The sequence below is a fragment of the Balaenoptera musculus genome, chromosome 3 (assembly GCF_009873245.2).
Source record: "Balaenoptera musculus isolate JJ_BM4_2016_0621 chromosome 3, mBalMus1.pri.v3, whole genome shotgun sequence".
Classification (NCBI taxonomy): Eukaryota; Metazoa; Chordata; class Mammalia; order Artiodactyla; family Balaenopteridae; genus Balaenoptera; species Balaenoptera musculus.
The window spans coordinates 145,128,319-145,148,001 of record NC_045787.1 but is presented as its reverse complement, the minus strand read 5'-3'; the positions used below and the strand labels follow the sequence as shown (position 1 = coordinate 145,148,001).

General features: G+C 38.5%; 1 protein-coding gene across 4 annotated transcripts; it reads right to left on the bottom strand.

Moving 5' to 3' along the window:
- Positions 1-2,369: 2,369 nt before the first annotated feature.
- Positions 2,370-17,386, bottom strand: NPM1 (nucleophosmin 1). 4 transcript variants are annotated; one of them, XM_036846784.1, is made up of 11 exons: positions 17,198-17,384; positions 15,143-15,222; positions 14,528-14,647; positions 14,098-14,191; positions 13,648-13,754; positions 13,481-13,548; positions 9,453-9,510; positions 9,022-9,105; positions 8,064-8,165; positions 5,706-5,780; positions 2,370-2,726 (listed from the first exon to the last, which is right to left on the bottom strand). In XM_036846784.1, the coding sequence occupies exons 1-11, from the start codon at positions 17,253-17,255 to the stop codon at positions 2,688-2,690; spliced, it is 885 nt and encodes a 294-aa protein (XP_036702679.1). In that variant the 5' UTR covers positions 17,256-17,384; the 3' UTR covers positions 2,370-2,687. The 4 variants fall into 4 exon arrangements, with proteins under 4 accessions (XP_036702679.1, XP_036702678.1, XP_036702681.1 ...); XM_036846783.1 differs by having other exon boundaries at positions 2,377-2,726; positions 13,481-13,572; positions 17,198-17,386; XM_036846786.1 differs by lacking the exons at positions 2,370-2,726; positions 5,706-5,780 and adding an exon at positions 6,690-7,033.
- Positions 17,387-19,683: the final 2,297 nt, after the last annotated feature.

Below are 19,683 nucleotides of genomic sequence, written 5' to 3'. Positions count from 1 at the left end.
AGTAGTTCAACTTTCAGATTACTACCATGTTTAGTTAGCTGATGTCTAATAACTAGCACTATTAGTGACTTCTGAGGCACAGGGAAATCTTTAATTCCTGCCCTTCCAAAACAGAAGCCCTATCTGGATGTGATTAGCTCTATTTAATGAGCTGGGAACAGGACAACCAGTAAGGCCAATTGCTTTCCCTCAGAATGGTGAGAAGTCCTTTTAGGTTTCCTGCCACATAAAAGTGCCCATCAGGTAAACCAAAGTTAAGGTTTAACTTCCACACAAAGCAACTCAAATATTATAAATTTCAGGGGCTTCCCTGGTGGCGCAGTGGTTGAGAGTCTGCCTGCTAATGCAGGGAACACGGGTTCGAGCCCTGGTCTGGGAAGATCCCACATGCCCCGGAGCAACTAGGCCCGTGAGCCACAACTACTGAGCCTGAGCGTCTGGAGCCACAACTACTGAGCCTGCGCGTCTGGAGCCTGTGCTCTGCAACAAGAGAGGCTGCGATAGTGAGGGGCCCGCGCACCGCGATGAAGAGTGGCCCCCGCTTGCCACAACTAGAGAAAGCCCTCGCACAGAAACGAAGACCCAACACAGCCAAAAATAAATAATTTAAAAAAAGAAAAGAAAAAAGTAACAAATGTTCAAAAAAAAAAATTTCAGACTTACTATTTAAGACAGTATTATGCAGCAAGTATATTTCTACTTCTGAACATGTTAAGGGACTAATACTAATAATTACCACACTCCTACATCACATAGTATAATAAAAAACACTATCTAGGGAAGGAATGCCTCAACTTCAATGTAGTTGCATTATGTGAACACCAATAACTTTTCAAATTAATGTACAGGATGGTTAAGTGATTTGGGATTGTTCTATCAATTTAAAGTAGATGACCTTTTATATCTGAAGTACATAAAAACAAAGAACACTGAACATTTACCATCTCCTACTGTGCCTCCATTAAAATAAAGACATAAAGAGATAAGCTACAAAGACAGACATGGCCTGGAGAAAAGAGACTGAATAATCAATGAGGAAAACCACAGTGTAAATGACTAGAAGAACCCAACACCTGGAAACTTGAGATTAGACAAGACAGTACTGCACCAGTATTTTCCCCCACCCTCCAAAACTAGTTTACTCTGGAAAACCACCCCAGAAACAGAAAGGCTTAAAATCTGCAGACCCCCATCAAAATATCTGCAACTAGAGCCCAGTCAACAAGTACCACCCTCCTAATCAATGTAAAAGATAAAATAAACAGGCTGGTGCGGGAGGGAAACAAGTAAACAATGCATGGAATGAGAAAAAGTTTCTTCAGACTCTACATACTACGTCCCAAGAACCAAGCAAGAGCATTTGGAAGTTAAAAAAAATAAAACCAACACAAATTTGAAGACAGAAAATAAAGTCTCTCTCCTAAAGTTTAAACAAAAAGGAATGAAGAAAAACATCCAAGAGAATCAAACAGAAGGGCTAAGAACGGATGGGAGTTAAGTAGGAGGGTGAAACCTCCCAAGTAAAAGGCCCAGACCAGAAAAGAGTCTCTGGAGAATAGACCCACAGTCCACCCAGGGCCCAGGAACAAGACTACAAGACACATAAAATTCCAATAAAGCAATCTTAATTAGCTCTCAGAAAAACTGGTCATATACAAAGAATACACAAAAATGGAACAGACTAGGCCAAAAAAGGCAGCTCACACCTAAAATTCTGAGAAAAAGATTCAGCTTACAAGGCAGCATATAATTTGATGTCAAAAATCAAGATGTTTTCAGGTATGCAAAAAAATCAGAATACTTCCCCCATCTATTGGGAAACTACTGGAGGATATACCACAGCAAAACAAGCAGAACAGGAATCTAGCCCTGACCATCATGCAATTCAATCTTGGTCTAACAGATGAAGGGGTCCCAAGGATTAGTCCCTGAATGTCCTCACATAACCACCACATGCAATAAATTAACTACCCCCATGGATCTCAAATATGTACTATTTTGGATAAATTAAGAAAACAGTCACAGAAATAATTTTGTGTTCTGGTTCAGATAAAGAACCCAGGTTGAGAAAGGCTGCTGCAGGCTACTTAACATGCCAGATTTTCTTTGGGAGTGAAAAGGCTAGGACAGGTGGATAAGAAGGTCTGATGAACACTTGATTATAATTAACTATTATCAAGAGGTGGTAAGGTAAAAGCACTAAGCCCTCTTGATGAAAAATAGATCGGTTAACTCTGAGAAGCAGAACTATTTGGATGGGTAGGGCAGGATACTATTTTAGAGATTTTGGAATACTATTTGACACTTTTACTATGTACATGTATTTCTCTGACAAAGTATAAAGAGGATAACAGAAAGAGAAACAGTGCTACTGTATTAAAATACTGAGTTTATTTCACATGTATATTTTTGTCTCCCCACCATTTCCATTTGTCTGACCACCACTACTACTATGTCCTATCATAACATTCCATACATACTTAAAACCAAGCAAAGGGTGGAGTTCCAACTTTAAAAACTAAACAGGCATTTTGGACAACACATTCTTGGCAATGGAACCTGGACAACATTTATCAGACACGGTAGGGAAAGTTCTCACTCTGCATTATAAAAAGGACAGCCAGATATCAACTGTTACAGAAATGAAATAAGACGGAAAATTTTAACAAACTGTTTAAACTATTTTCTTAAAGAGACTTCCTCCACTGCCAGAGATCTTGAATAGCCTGGAAAAAAAAAGAGAAAAAAAATGTGGTTAAAAAACCACAACACTTCATACACACCAATAAATTAAACCACGTCTCTCTGTACAATTCAACATATCTATTTTTCATTCTACCACCAAAAAGGTTCACTCTAGATAATTAAGAACTGATTTCAAGGAAATTTATACTCAGGCATAATTTAATTTCAAATACTTCGATTCAGACATAAAATCATGGGATTTTTGTACACAAAGTCACTTTTATACTAATATACATTTAACAACTTAAGATATTTAGGTAAGGAAACGAAGACCAGTTTGGCCAATGTTGCCTCCATGTTATCTGCTTTAGGGCTGCCAGATTTAGAGAAAAACATGCACCTGTACACGGACACACAAAATTAGTACATTTATCTGAAATAAACTATATAAATATACCAAAGTTACATCTTTCTTTACCTCTAATTATATTTCCCTGATGATGTGGGATCTCAACAGTTCCTTATTTTGCATAATTTACTTATAAAATTCCTTAATTACAGTCTTATATTTTGTTTACATTTTAAGTTTCTACAGTGGTCACATCCAAATTATTTCATTAATGAGAACACATGCTAGCATTAGCATTATGAGACACTATATATATTTAACATGTTCTGCCATATTAGCTACTCAGACAAGCTCTTCTGGTTTGTTGAAACACAGAACACCATCTTCCATGACTAACTTGCTTTTCCATTCTTCAAGTCTAATGATTTAAAATATTGTCCAATGACCAAAAAAAAGAGATCCCTCATCAATTTCTACATCCCTCTTCAACATATAACTCATTCCACTTGTTCTCATGCTGGTATTTAGTAACATCCATGTAAAAGAGCCAAAATCTTCAAGTGATAAAAAACATTTCAAATGACAATCATGTAAGTGCAGTATTAATTATCTACTTCAAGTTGGTGTTTCTTTTCCTATTCATGAATAATGCCTCTTAAAAAAAAATAGTCTTGATGTTTTTGTCAACTCTTCAAAGGATTCAACAAGTTCTTTTAAAGCAATGGAGCACTTCAATGACTTCGCTCTTCTTTTAATTTACATGGTCCTACTGCTGAAGAGACATTTAAATAAGCAGGTTTCACTCAATGGATTATTTAAAAGAACTTTGGGGGCCTTTTCTTCAAAGTGTTTCAGTGCTTCAAATAAATAGCATTTTCTCAAATACTGTTTTTAAACACAGCCATTGGATTTCAAATGCAAGGGAACTGAATACCATGTCAACAAATACCAGTCATTCGCTAATCATTAAGTTGAATACAAATACTGAAGAACATTTTCATGACACTCTAATGTAAAAAAAAAAAAAAAAACCAGATGCTACTTGACTTACGTATTATATAGAATATTGAATGGGACAGAAAACACCTTCGAAAACTTCATGTTTTGCTTCAACTTTGAGTAAACACTGTTTGCACCTTTATACAAACATTCAGCAAGGATTTTATCTGTAGTCTTTCCACAAAAGGCAGTACAATTTTTTTCATTAACTCTTTAATTCAAGAGTTTCTGCAAAAATTTGCTATTATTTCTCAGGTTCCATCTGGATTTTATTAGCCAAATCTTCATAAACAACTTTTTCAGAAGAAAAACTGCACAAGTAATGGGAAGATATTTTACACATTGTAATTACTTACATCTGCAGCTATGCCATAAAAATGTGACACATTCAGTGTTTTGATAATTTCATAATAGTAAACTGAGATATATTTTTTATTATTGCAGAAATTTCATCCTGGCACTTGAAAACAGCTTTCAGTTTTTAAGTCAGAAAATATTTCTGATAGCAGTGAATTCAGTCATTTTCAGCTGCAAGACTGACGTTATGCTGTTTGGAAGGCCCTTGCAACTTTAGTTGTTACTTTAATCAAAAATTTTATTTTACCACTTCCTTTGGTATTAGCTGAAAAAATTATATATCTCTTATGCTTACCTGTTATAGATGATGGTTTATATATCTCACTTTCTACCATTTTCGATACTGAATTAACAATTACACACTGCATAGTTTTAAAAGGACTTTTATGTTTACTAAATGTCTGCAGAAAATTCACACAATTTACACTGGCTTTTTGGGATCCAAATATACACAAAAAACAGAATAGCAACCAAAAGAATCGAAAAGATTCAAACTGGTCATCTCGTGGCCATGGCAAGGAAGGCTGAACTCACAATAAACCACCACGAAGAGTATTAAACCACTGAAAGGGTTTCCAACCTGAGAAAAATAGTGCTGCCATTTAAGTGATTTAAGTACTAAATATTGTGGTAGAAAAAGATCTCTAAATAACAAATTTAATTTATTGAAGAAAGCTGAATACAGGAGACTTAGGGAGCACTGACAAAAACCATTAAACACAGAATATGTCCTGTATGTACATGATGCCTAGCAACCCTGTGTAACTGCTTTTACATTTTCCTTTACAATCTGCAAGTCAGCAACTATAAATAAGACAGTAAAAATAAATGCATGATTTTTCTTCTATTGACAAAATACCTTCTTCACATTAAGAAATACAAAATCTAACTCAACTGATTTTACACTTAGGTTGATTTCAGCAAAATGTGCTTCCCCATAACATCTATGGAGAAAATCGTCTCTGCCAACTCACAAGAAAGCAAAGAACAGACTGACCCAAGTAGCCAAATGGAGCAGCAAGGAAAACCACAGCTCATTTCCTTAGCCAACATAGTACCAAAAGCAAAACTGAGTTCAGTAACCAAGAGATAATTTACCAACTATATAAAAGCTGGGAAAAATGTACTAAAAAAGTTATCTTCTCAGTCTCTGCCAACTAAATTCTTAAGAGTTTCCATGTATTTAATCTGAAGTATTGTCTGTGGTTAGGAACATTTTAAAAGAAGCCAACACCTAGAGAGACTAAACAAATAACCATAATAAGTCACAATAAAAATTTTGGATTTGATCATGTCTCCAACAAAGTTCAGTTACCTCCTGGTCAGTCATCCGGAAGCAATTCTTCACATAATTGATGAATTTGGCTTCCACTTTGGGAAGGGAACCACCCTATTGAGACAAAAGCATTATTAAGGGTAAGTATAGAAACACTGTTTTTGAGGGAGATTGTTATGAAATTCCTCAAAGATTTGAGTGCTGTTTATTATATGGATCATTGTGATTCATTCCTTGTCTCCTCAACTCCTTCATTTTAATACTGAATAAATCCTTTTTTAGGCCTAGAAAGACATGTTTGTACAACATATTAGGACCTAGGTCTTCCACAGGTACTCTCATACTGAATAAGGTTTGTCCAAGTTTCAAATTCCCTGCCCCCACCCAGCCACTCTAAAAACACAAAGTATAAGCTATGCTTGTGATTCTTCAGGCATTCGACCATCAACTTGACTGCCTACTGTATTTATCTAACAAGTCGGCTTTATCACCATTCTCCACCACCCAGGACCAAATACAAAAAAAAGTATAGCCCCTTTGGGTATCATGTATACAAGTGACGAAAATTGTTAAAAAGATCACTTAATATGTACCAAAAACCCAGGTCCAGCACGGTGCTAACCTGGGAGGCAATTCAGGGGGTATATGAAGTCAAATGGGGGGGAAGAGTTTTATTACATTTCACTACACTCTTAAAATTCGCCATTCCTTTCAATTATGGACACAGGGAAGAAAGCACAATAGTAGTAACACCAAATTATTTTCAAAGTATATGTCACCAAATATTTTCAAAAATCTTGAAACGTTTATATTTATCTCTGCTCTGGAATTACCTTAACACACTAATTTTTTCACTTTTGTTTCCTACTTTGATAACTAAATTTTGATTTTCCTTGTAACCTGAATCTTCTGTGCACTTTAAAAAGATCAAGGCTTCAGGTATGGTGTAAGATACTTAGCTGCCTCATCACCTAGAAAATAAACCTCACTATAATTTTACACTTTTAAATTATTGTCACATACATTCTTATTTGATTCAAATATTTATTGAGCAGCTAGGGAGATACAAAGGTGATTAAAATATGGTCAAAGAGGTGAGGCAAATGCACAAGTAATAGAAAGCAAAGTATAAGGTTCACTGAATCACAGCAGTCAAAAGAAAGTGTTTTAGGAGATCAAGAGATTGCTTCCAGCCTGGAAGGGGGGCATGGGTGGGTGGCAAATCAGGAAAGGGGATTGAGTTAAAATAGAAGACTTCAGTCTGGATTGTTGATGATACTCAGTTTGGACTATATTTGTCTCTCCTTTTCCTCTCTCCCCATCTTTGGGCTTAATTTACCAGTAGTGCCCAGGATTGTTCAATGCGCCTGCAATTAAACCAAGGAGATAGGACCATATTAAAATTAGGGGGAGGGGTATCTAAAATGTCATTTTAGAACGGTACGCAAGGGATAAAAATAAAGCAGCGATACCAGGAAGGCTAAAAGGTTTACAGTAGTACTAAAGCAAAATCAAGAAATACATTCTGGTTCTAAAATGTTAGTTTTCCAATTGACTCATAACTGCACAATGAAAGGAAATCTACGGAAGCCATGTAGAACCTAGAGAGCACAGAAAAAACACAGGGAAAGGGAGTCAGTAACTTTTCCTCACCATCCCACATTTATTCTCAATAATTGGGGTCTGAGAATATTCACAGAATTTTAAAGTTTCTCTCAAATGTGTTTCAAGGCATTAAAACCAATTACTCCATGCTCCAGAGTTCACTGAAGTTTATTAAGTGCATCCCCCCCACCCCAAATCAAGCAAGTAGGACAAAAGCTAATCCTCTTCTCACACATTTCCACTAAGACAAAACTAAATGTAAACATGTTAGTCACTCAAAAATTCAAGATATTATCACACGTATTGCCTGGTGACATCTTGGTGCAAATGGCAAATAGAAATGACTCAATTTGTTGGAGAATGTTTCTGACTACAGTCAAACACGAGTAATTTTTTTAAAAACTACAACACCAAGCAGCCAAAGACTACTTTTCCAGCTGTTTGCAATTTTAGAAGACTCATACGCCCTCTGCTGGTACTGTGGCATCTCATGACCAGAACAGGTGAAGGGAAATGCTCTCATTTTAACATCTAAGGTAAGAATGTATCTTACAATCAACTTACTTGTACTCCTTTTATAATGGAAAATAAAGCATATTTAACTTCAAATATGCAAAAAAATCAACAGAGACTATAAATTAATGTAAGTAACTAGTAATCCATTTTTGAGATAATTTCACACTACAAAGGGGCAGGTATATTAACTATAAAAAATGAGGACGATTCCTGTTCCAAACCCCAGAAAGGTAAAATTACCTATTTAGTTCCTTTAAGGAAGACAATTTTACTCACTTTTTCTATACTTGCTTGCATTTTTGCTTTAATGTCTTCTACAGAGCTAGGTCCTTTCGGTGTTTTAGGAGTTTTTTCCTGTTTTTTGAAGGATTCTTGACCCTGGGAAAAAAGGCGAATTTTAACATCATAAGAACTCTTAAGACCCACCCTACCTGGATTTTCTCAATAAAATTCTTACAGTCCTTTGTAAAAACAAGTATACAGCAGAACTGAGTTACCATTATAAATGAATTCGTGTCTCAACAATTATTTTTATAGTATTGCTTAAGAAAGGAATAGGAAATAGTTTGAGCCTGCATTTATATTCAACACCAGGTCAGTCCTACACTTAAAGGATACTATCAAAAAAACGAAACCAGAAGGTCCCCAAGAATGAAGCTACAAAGTTAATGCAGCTTGATGCCTGGGGCCCATTCCATAGCATTTAAATGATAATCTCCCAACATGCGGCCAGCACTGAGAAACTGCACTATGCGATAAACATACCTTTCAACAAGTAAGAACCCTTACATGACACAACTGTTTGTATCACAATAACAATCTTTTTGTCAGCTTTCTCCCCCATTAGAAAGCCACGGCAATATACAGTTGACCCTTGAATGTCAACAGGTGACGCCAGCCCTCCACGTGGCCAAAAATCTGTGTATAACTTGTCGGCCCTCCACATCTGTGGTTCCTCTGCATCCAGATTCAACCAACCATGGATATGCAGTACTGTAGCATTTACAAAAAAAAAAAAAACCGTGATAAATGGACCCATGCAATTTAAACCTATGTTGTTCAAGGGTCAACTGTCTAACTATATGACAGTGATTACCAATAAAATAAGCACATCTTAGCTCTTCGACACCAACTACAGGCATTCTCCAAAGACCTATCAAACTTTTAAAGTAGATTCTTCCACAGAAGAACCTAACTACTTCAGTGGAGCTTGTATTTATATGTTACCACTTACTTTTGATCTTGGTGTTGATGGTTTTGAGTCTTTTCCATTCTGGTTTGATTTTTGTGCATTTTTGGCTGGAGTATCTCGTACAGACTGCAATTAGAAATGAATCTTAATCAATGCCTCTCCCTACATAACAGACATATTAGTACAAATAAAACTGCCCCAAACCATGGCAAAAGCAGCAGTCAGGCTAAGATGAAACAATCATTTTGACAAAAGGTTGCAAAAGGGTTAACAGACAGAAGGCTATATAAAGAAAACATAATTCCCCACTATTAGAAGTTTCCAAGATAGCCCTACTCAAGAAAAATTTGAAGTATGAGATCATCTTCTCCTAAGACAATTTTCAATAACCACAAAACAAGCCAATGGCAAAAATTCCCATCATTTTGTTATTAGCTATTTCTGATAATCTTCTACTACTGTATCTTACTTACTTTCTTTACTGGAGCTTTTTCTTCAGCTTCCTCATCATCAAAGTCATCATCATCATCACTACAAATGAGATAAGTCCTTATTACTGATTCAATGCACTCAACAAATCTAGAAAGCTTATCCACAAAGTGGATGAACCTAAAAGTTTAGTCAATCAAAGCATGAAGAGCTTTCAAACTTTTGCGGGTTGACAAAAGAACTGAGAGCACAATCTTGAACACAAATTCATTTTCACTGCAACATTATTCACAATTACCAAGCAGTAGAAGCAACCCAGGGAATTCCCTGGCAGTCCAGTGGTCAGGACTCCGCACTTCCACTGCAGTGGGGCACAGGTTCAATCCCTGGTTGGGGAACTAAGAGATCCCGCAGGCAGCACGGTGTGAGCCAACTTGCACCCCCCCCCAAAAGAAGCAACCCAAATGTTCATAAACAAATTGTAGGGAAAATGTCATATACGTATATATATCAGGGAATATGCAGTCTTAGGGAAATCCTCAAATGTAGCACATGGATGAACCTTAAGAACATTATGCTAAGTGAAAGAACAATCCCAAAAAGACAAATACTGTATGATTCCACTTATATGAGGTATCTAAAGGAATCAGTCTTTATAGAAACCAAAAGTAAGATTGGTGGCTGGCAGGGGAGAGGTGGAAATGGGGACTTTTTGTTCAACGGTTATGGTTTTCAGTATAACTAGATGAGCTTGAGATGTTACACAACAATGTGATTATGATTAACACTACTGAACTGCACACTTAAAAAATAGTTAAGATGGTAAATATGGTGTTATGTTTTTTACAACTGAAAATAAATTTTTGAAAATGAAAATGGAGTTATTTAAAGAAATTAAAATAGAAACATTGCAAATTCATGGACCAGTAAATATTAAGGTGGCAACTCTCCAAATTAATCTACAGATTTAACACAACCCATAAAGAATCCTAGCTGGTATCTCCATAGAAACTGATCCTAAAACTCACACTGAAACTCTAGGAACCCAAAGTAGCCAAAATCAATCTTGAAGAAGAACAAAGGTGAAGCATTCACATTAAGTAATTACAAACTAAAATCTATAAAAAGTGCAAAGCAACAGAAATCAGAATAATGTTTCACTGGCAGAAGGATAGACATGGAACTGAAGAGTCCAAAAATAAATATACATTTATGGTAACTATTTTCAAAAAGGGGGCAAAGACCATTCAATGGGGAAAAGTCTTTCACAAATGGTGCTGGGACTACTGGATATCCACAATCAAAAAAAATGAAACTGGCTCTTACCTCACAATCGATACAAAAATCAATTCAAAACGGATAAAAGGTAAGAGCTGAAACTATAGAACTTTTTGAAGATTTGGCAATGGTTTCTTAGGTTTGACACCGAAAACACAATAAAAGAAATAAACCAAACTATGAAATCTAAAAGCTTTTCTGTAAAGGACCACCAACAGAGTATAAAGACAACCCATGGAATGGGAGAAAATGTTTGTAAATTCTACCTGATAAGGGATTTGTTTCCAAAATATATAAAAAGTTCTTATAGTTCAATAATATAAAACGAGTACAAGTACTGCTACATGCTACAAGGATCTTAAAAATATTGTGGTAAGTTAAACAAACCAGCCACAAAAGAGCACATATTGTATGATTCCATTTATATGAAATATCCAGAACAGGCAAATCTATAAAAAACAAAGTACATTAGTTATTGACTAGAGCTGGGGAAGATGAGGGATTATAGCAGTTTCTTTTTGAGGTGATGAAATATTCTGAAATTGGCTGCACAACTGTGCATATACACTATAAAGCACCAAACTGTTCACTCTAAATGGGGGAACTGGGGGGAAAAAATCCAATCAATGGAGAAGTCCACGAATAAGTACAAATCAGCAAATGGTGGAATTGGTTTAACTTGTAATTACTTCACAAACCAAACATTACATACTGGCCAAAATGGTTTCTCTTCCACACTACATAGTCTAAACAAAAAACAGGAGTAACTTCATCCATGTGCAACCAAAGAAACACTTCTTTCCAATACAGGGGTAAAAAATCTGCTATGTTAACTGGATAAAATACCGTGTAGTAGTATACATTTAAAGGCATATTAACGTCTTTTAAGTAATTTTTAACAGTGATTTGTCAATTTTGGCCCTATCACCCAATACCTGCATAGGCTACCCCATACTAAAAAAAAGATGACAATGGTTTTTATAAAACCACTATTGTAAGCAGTTTTATTAGGATATTCCCTAATAATATAGGGGAAAAGGGTGTTTATGGAGAAGCACCCTTTTTTTTACTTTTTAAGTAACACATATTTTCCTGGGTGGCACCTAGGCAAATCCCATTACCACCTCAATGAAGAACAAGGAACACTCTCCACCACCCCCTCACCTGACCTGGCCCCTGTGGGAAACAACACTGAACTTGGAAGGAAGCACAGCCCATGCTGCCCCAGGACCCAGCCATAACCATGAGCCACTTGGGGAATGGCCACTCCGGCCCCATGGGGGCCCCATGCCAGCCATGCTTGAGCGCCTAACATTTTCAGGGCCCCCTAAAAACTGTCCTCCAAAGTCACCCCTTATAGTTCCCTGGCCACCCAGAATAATCCACCCAGGATGTATCTGTAAGCCATACTAACTTTTTTTTTTAACTTTTTATTTTATATTGGAGTATAGTTGATTAACAATGTTGTGCTGGTCATACTAACTTTTAATGTACTACATGGTCTTCAGCTTTTCTTGCTTACAGCAACAGCAGTCAACCAACCCCACACCATACCCCTTCCATCCCCAAAACAGACCCACTGATCTGCCTTTTATTTTGTGGGTTCCAAGCCTTCTGAGATTATGGCTTACAATTTCTACATAATAACTACTTTTAACTAACAAACCTTGGGGCACCTCTTAACATTTTCATTGCCCCCTAACCAATGGAATCTTCTAAGACTTGCTATCCTCAAGGGATCCATTAATTGCCTCTACTTATACATGTATCTGACTACCCTTTTACGAAAACTTACCGATTTGGACCTTGTTACCATCTACACTTTTCATTCCTCCCTCACCACCTAACTTAGAGGAGACATGGAAGACAAGAATGTAAACTATTTACATTGTAGTTACATCAGGAATTATCCCCATTTTAAAGACAGGAAATCTTCCAAAGCCCAGGCATAATTAAGTAGTAACAAACACCAACTATATTGAGTTTGTTTATAAGTTTGACATGCAGGTAATTTTGAATTTTTTAAGCATTCAACTCTTTCCTATTTTCTGCTTCCACTGTCACGCTCAAAGGCCTTTTTAAAGCGCTACCAGCTTGGCTAGTTGAGGTCACTGAAAACCTACTTTGCAGATCTGATCGTTAAATTAGTGCATGTTCTCTCAGAGTCTGTCTTAGATTCCATTTCAATTGTTTTCAGTAAATATACAATGGACCAACCTGAGAACTCAAGAACAAAGTTGACAAGCAATTAAAAATTCAATATTAATAAATTTTTGATATGGCTGCATATAGGAAAGACTAATCATGAGTAGCATTTTATTCCATAGCATGTTTATAACTTTACCATAGTCTGACTTAGTTTAACAAACATATCAAATCTTGTTTACAACCAAATTTTAAATTCTCCAGCAAAATTCTATTCTCTTTTAGAATCTAATTTTCTCATAAGGACCAGGACAACCATATGCCAAAATCCTTTGTGGGGAAAAAAAATCCTCAAGTGACAACTTACAAAATGAATATAGCTGGAGATATTCAGATTCTCTTTATGCCCAATCCATTTATTATAAACTGTTCAGTGTAAAATACACCAGACTTAGCATACAGTAATGTGTCCACTAAATCTTCCTCAGAAAAAAGGCACCTAGTCAAATACATCTGGGAAATGCTGCATACTGCATCCTTTAACTCAGCTCATTTAACACAAACTGACAACTACTAATCATAATTTTGGTAAATCGTTTTCATAACCCCCCATACGACAATGTCAGGTTTCTAAGGGCATACTACTTACTCTTCATCATCATCGTCGTCGTCATCATCATCATCATCATCTTCATCAGCAGCAAGTTTTACTTTTTTCTTAAAAAAATAATTTGACACACACTGGTAAGGAAGTGCTAATCCAAAGTACCAAACTAAAGGCCAGAATAAATTATGTATAGTAAATTGCATCTGTACCTGTGGAACCTTGCTACCACTTCCAGGGGCAGAACGCTTTCCAGATATACTTAGGAGTTTCACATCCTCCTCCTCTTCATCTTCTGACTCTGCATCTTCCTCCACAGCTAAAATAAAATTCTTTATTAGCCACCACTAAAACTCAACCAACAGCAAGAACTCAGAAAAAAGGGCACTGATAAGACACAGTAATAAGTATTTTAAAACTCAGATTCTATTAGAAAAAGAGTAAAAAGAGAACAAAATTTTTTAAAAGGAATTTAATGGACTAATACTCATTACTAGGTTTTACATGCAAAACACCAGGCTTTTCTAGTTATAAATTACTAGATTCCCATTTGAACCTATTACAGACAGCAGTACTAGAACTAAGCATACTTTATAAAGTCCAAATTGGGAACAAAGTAACTGCACTAAAAATAAGCATCATAACATATAAAAATAACATACCTACTAAGTGCTGTCCACTGATATGCACAGGCCCTGAACCACACTTCAACCGTAAGACCACAGGTGGTGTTATTTCAAAGCCCCCAAGGGAAACCTAAAAAGAAGAAATTATAAATCACTAAATATTGTGGGGGAAAAAAATGGTTACATGTTTGGTATAAAATCTGTTCATAACTTAAAAATGTTTCTGAACAAGCAAACCCATCAGCCAAATGAACAAATCGGTGAACCTGTTTTTTTCACCTCTGATAAACAAGCAGCTACCACCACGGTGATCAGTCAACACCAGTGACAGAATATGCAGCTGTGACTACTAGGGAAAAAACCAAACCAAATTCCCCAATCTCTTTGTTGTAACCTAAATGACACTCACCTTAAGGCAACAGAATTAGACTTTGACATAAAATCCAAAGTGTAAAAGAGCCCTTACCGTTGGCTGCACAGACATTTTCAAAGTTGCCAGTGTTACTTTAATTGGACTGCCTTCATAATTCATCGCCTCTGCTTCGACAATGTGCAATTCATCCTTTGCGCCAGCCCCTAAACTGACCTGTTAATAGAAAAACAGTACTTCAACTTAAGTTTCCACCATTTTACAACCCCCCCCAACCAGTTGTTTTAAAAAATCAGAAAAATTATAAACCTTTCGTTATTACCACTGATGGGAAACTGACTTGAGCACAATGTTGTCTTCAAGTTTTATGTGACTGACAATTTCTCATATTTGGTGAATCTTAACAATTACATAAAAATGCATTTGATGACAAAGATGGTTATGTCATCACCCACGCCTAAGTACAAACCACCTAACATCTACTGGCCACCTAGAAGTTAAGTAGTAGGCTATAGGCTAGTGTCTGTGGAGAACAAATAAGATTTATATTTATCACTACCCTAAAGGGCTTTTTAATACAACTGTAGAAGCGAAGAACGTAAATAAGGAAAGAAAAATACTGCTGTAAAATAAGTATTAATCCACACGAATAGGAACTAAGAGACTGAAATCAAGAAATGTTAAGTAGTTTATTTTGAAAAGTTTAAGTACCGTTCTTAAAGATAACTGGTGCTCATTTTCATCATTATCCACCTTAAAGTGATAATCTTTGTCGGCCTTTAGTTCACAACCTGTAAATGAAGAAAAAATTCAACTATAACAAGGAGAAAAGTAACACTGAAAATTCAGTGCGGGTAACCAAAAAGTTAACTTGTGAACTAATTTTTACTATTCTAGCTACCAAAAGGCAAAGCAGAAGTACCTCTTCCTGGATTTCTTGAACACAAAAGTCTATAAACATCAAATAACATCCATACAGAGCTTTATAAATTCCACTTCCCACTACATTATTTTATGCTCAACTACACTACTATTCTCATGTAGAAACAGGATCAAAAATTTAGTAAAGCTAAAACTGAAACCAACCCTAACATACAATGTTGATAAAATCCCACTATTTTAAAGTTGAAATTACCTACCAAAACTCCCAGGTGCCAAATTTAGAAATGACAATGGTTACACAAACACCTACATCAACAGCTTGTATTCACAACAGAAAAACTACAAATGTAAAAGAACTAAAACTCGTTACAGGGGTCAACATTCCATCTTCGAAGTTACAGAAATGATGTACATTAAATTGTTCAGAAATTATGTTTAAGACAACAGAAATATCCTAGGGATACTTCCAATAGCAAGAGTTAAAGCAAAAATTTTGATATAAATTGATCAGAAACGCCAGCTTTTCAAAATGCTAGGAATAAAAGCCTTAATGCATAGTGCATGTTACTACTACCATTCATGAATAAGCAAACTGTCTTAAATACCATCAGAATTAAACTTTATTTAAATAGTCCCATTTAGTTGCCATCTAATAGTTACTGGAATAGATGCTTAACGGTTATTGTTCAATTAACAAATCTCAGCATGGTATATAAGGAAACAAAATTAATTTGGGGCAGGATTTTTTAAAGCCTGACACAAAGGCTTCAACAATTCAGTTTAGTGAGACTGAAAAACCAACGCAGGCTCCTTAGTATGGTACTTGGTGTGCTCGAGGGGGAAATCCCAAAACCCTGGTATAGAATTACAAGTTTTAACAGAAGGCTGCCTCCGCCAGTCTCCCTCCCTCGCCACCTCCCACCCCAAATCATTTGTAATGCACCAGCTCTGGAAGCAAGGGTCATGGGGTTAGATCTAGTCTCTTCCTACAAGTGCAACTTCGTTAAGCCACTTCGGTTCTCTGAGCGGCACTACCTCCTCTGCGAGATGGACGCGGTGAGACAGAAAGAGGATTCTCTAAATGAGAACTACCAGCATAGATGTTAAGCACCGAACAAAAGACCTCCAAGAGTCCTGGAGCTACCAACCACTTCACCTAACATTTCCGGCCCACCAGCCTCAATCAAGCCCCAGGACCCCAGGCTCGGAGGTGACAAGACGCCAGTGAGCCCCGGATGCAGCGCCCACACCCCCCTCCTTCCCCCAACCACGTGGCAACCACGTGCTCCCCAGCGGTCGCGGCCTCCTCACGCCGGGCCGGGCCGCACCTCCCTTGCCCCCAGCAACCAGCCGAGGCACCGGGGCCGATTCTCGGTCGAGAGCTCCTGACCCTGAGGCCCGAGGACAACGCCATGCTCAATCGATCCTCTCGTCCAGAAAGGAGGCCCAAGCCTCCTCACACCCCGAACCCACAAAACCTCCTGCACCACCATCGCGGAGCTTAGCCTCAGGCACCCGCCCGGAATCAGAAGCCTACCAACTCACAAAACCTCAGAAAATAATTGTGCCCAGAGCTCCACCATGGGCCCCGCGTAACGCCGAACCCTCAGCCGGTCGGTTCCACGTTACCTCAGGCCCTGGGCCTCGGACCGCTGACGCCTCAGCCTTCAGGCCACCCCTCCTTCCCACCCCCCTCCGTGCTTCCGGCTCGCCCCTCCTGGGTCCCCATCCTGCAGGCGGCAGGACCCCGTCTGCTCGCTTCCCACCCCCTCAGGCCTCCAGCCTGCTTAGCTTTCCCCGCTAACCCAGGCCTCAGTGGGATCCCGCCCCCCCACCAAAGCCTGAAGGCCCTGCTCGGCCTCGCTCCAACCCCCCAACAGTTACCGAAAAGATAGTTCTGGGGCCTCAGTGGGCTCATGTCCATGTCCATCGAATCTTCCATGGGTTGGTGGCACGCACTTCGGTAGGAGAGAAAATGGACGGAGATAAAAGACTACCGTTCGAAAGAACAGTCGCGCAGGACGGAATCAGACCAGGGAAAGGACGCGGGCTCCCTGCGCACATATATAGCAACCTGGAGATCTCGCGAGAGCTCCTTAAGTCCCGTCTCCGCGCGCGTGCTCCGGAGCCCCCCTCCCTGCACGGTCGCCCTCCCGCGCAAGCGCTCTTCAACCTCACTCCTTTCTACCTCTCCCCCCACCTCCTCCAGGTACTTCGCGGGCTCCCACCGAGCACGCGCACTCGTACCCCGGCCCCACCCCTCCGCCGCAGCCGCCGCCTGTGCGCACGCGTGCTTCCTCCGGGTAGCGCGCGTTCCCCGCCTTCTAGCCTTCCACGTCCTCTCCGGCCCAGGCGCGCGGGCCTTGCGACAGGAGACTGCGCAGCCCACCCTGCAAAATGGCGACGACAACACTTAGCTGTGTTAGGTACGGAGGGCGAGCCGGTTGTGAGTCAGAGAGCGACTCGATTCACCTTTCTCCGTCCCCTCGTGCCTCGCAGGCCTCCAAACAAGCATAACCACTTCGGGTTTTTTGACTCGCCTGAAGGCCTGGGCGCAGAATTCATTGTTTCCCCAAAGTTAAAGCTTGAGGTGGCAGAGACAGTGGACTATACGCATTATTATCTGTTGGAGAGAAAAGATGTAGCTGCTGGCCAGACTTATTCAACTCTGTTTTTATCGCTCTGTCGTTTCTGAGCAAACATCTTCGAAGTTGAAATCCTTCCTCATTATGTCATTTGGGGGCAAAAGGGGACTAAGTCGGCCTCTTCCACATGAGCAGGGCAGGAACGAAGCCTGGGTGATTTCTCCAGACAGAAGGTTTTAAAAGGGCTATATATCCACAACATGTTCCCACGTAACGTCCTGTGAGGCATACACGACTATCCCCGCTTTGCAGACAAGGAAACGGACCGCGAGGAAGGTGCCCAAACAGATGAAGTGATTATAGACAGGGTTCTCTAGTTCGAAGTCCAATACCAACATCCAACTAAAAGAGCTCAGAGGATTATATGAGGGTCCAGTGTCTGAGGCAGTGCAGTTCTGAATCCTCAGGATTTCTAAGAATGTTCTGACCTGTAAAGAAGGCGTATGACTTGTAAGAAATGCATAAACCTTAATTAGACTGTTTGGAAGTGAGCAACTTAAGCTACACTTTGACAAACTGAGGACCATCCCTCCCCCAACCGCAGCCCCGGGGCCCTGGTGCCGATGATTCCCCTAGGTATCTTTTTTACATCAATGGACCAAACAATAAATTAAAGAAGTACTGTAAGGAATAAAAATAGTGACAGTAATTCCCTACCCGAATACAATCTACTTGAGATAAACCATAATACACATGACCCAATTATTAGTTAACAGAATGACAGTTCTAAATTTGGAGAAATCAATGCTTGCAATATGTGACTAGACTAAGCTGTTCCTCACCTTTTCCCTTCCCCCAACTGAAGGAAAGTCTTCACCAGCCTGGTTCTTGGATCTTTTAAAACGCAGAGTGTGACCAATTGCTAGAGAAAAAACAGAGTCTTGGAAGGATATCTATTTAAAGGAACTGAGGAAGGCTGATAAAAAAAAAAGAGGACAGGACTGTGGCTGAGGAAGATTTAGACGTTTAGAATGAGAGAGTCTCAAGAGAGGAGCTACAGGATAGTGGAGAAGGGGCTAATGTTCTTTGAGCCCATGCAAGTAAAAGTTGAGACTACTTTGTAATACGTTTCTGGATTCCGGACCATGATTATTCAATGCAGCTCTGCACAGAGCCGGAATCATTTGAGAGGCATAGCTCATGTTATATAAATACATTTGCTGTTTTAATATTTCAGGCACTTAGATATTATCTCATGGAATCAAGTGGTTTAAAAAACAACCACTTTTTGCATTTTTCAGATTTACAAATGTAATGAATGCCCATTATCTTTTAAATAAATTAGAAGTATTTAGGCTTATACAAGTGAAAAAGTTAAATGCCCCTCTTTTCATATCCCCATTCCTATTCCTTAAGGTTAATCACTGTTAGTAGTTGAATGACTATACTTCCAGACTATATATAACCGGGGGCGGGGATTGTATAGTTAGGGGGGTTTTTTGGTATTTTTTTAATGTGTGTGATTCATATATTGTTCAACTTGCTTTTTATACTCAAAAATATATTTTGGACATTTGTCCAAACTAGTCATAATATGGATATGTTATAATTTAACTATCCATTTCGCCATAGATGGACACAAAAATTGTCTCCATAATTTTGCTATAAGAAATAATGCTTTTGTAAATGTTATAGACTGAATATTTGTGTTCCCCCCAAAATCATAGTTGAAAACCTAATCTTCAATGTGACTATTTGGAGATAGAACATGGAAAAGGTGATAAA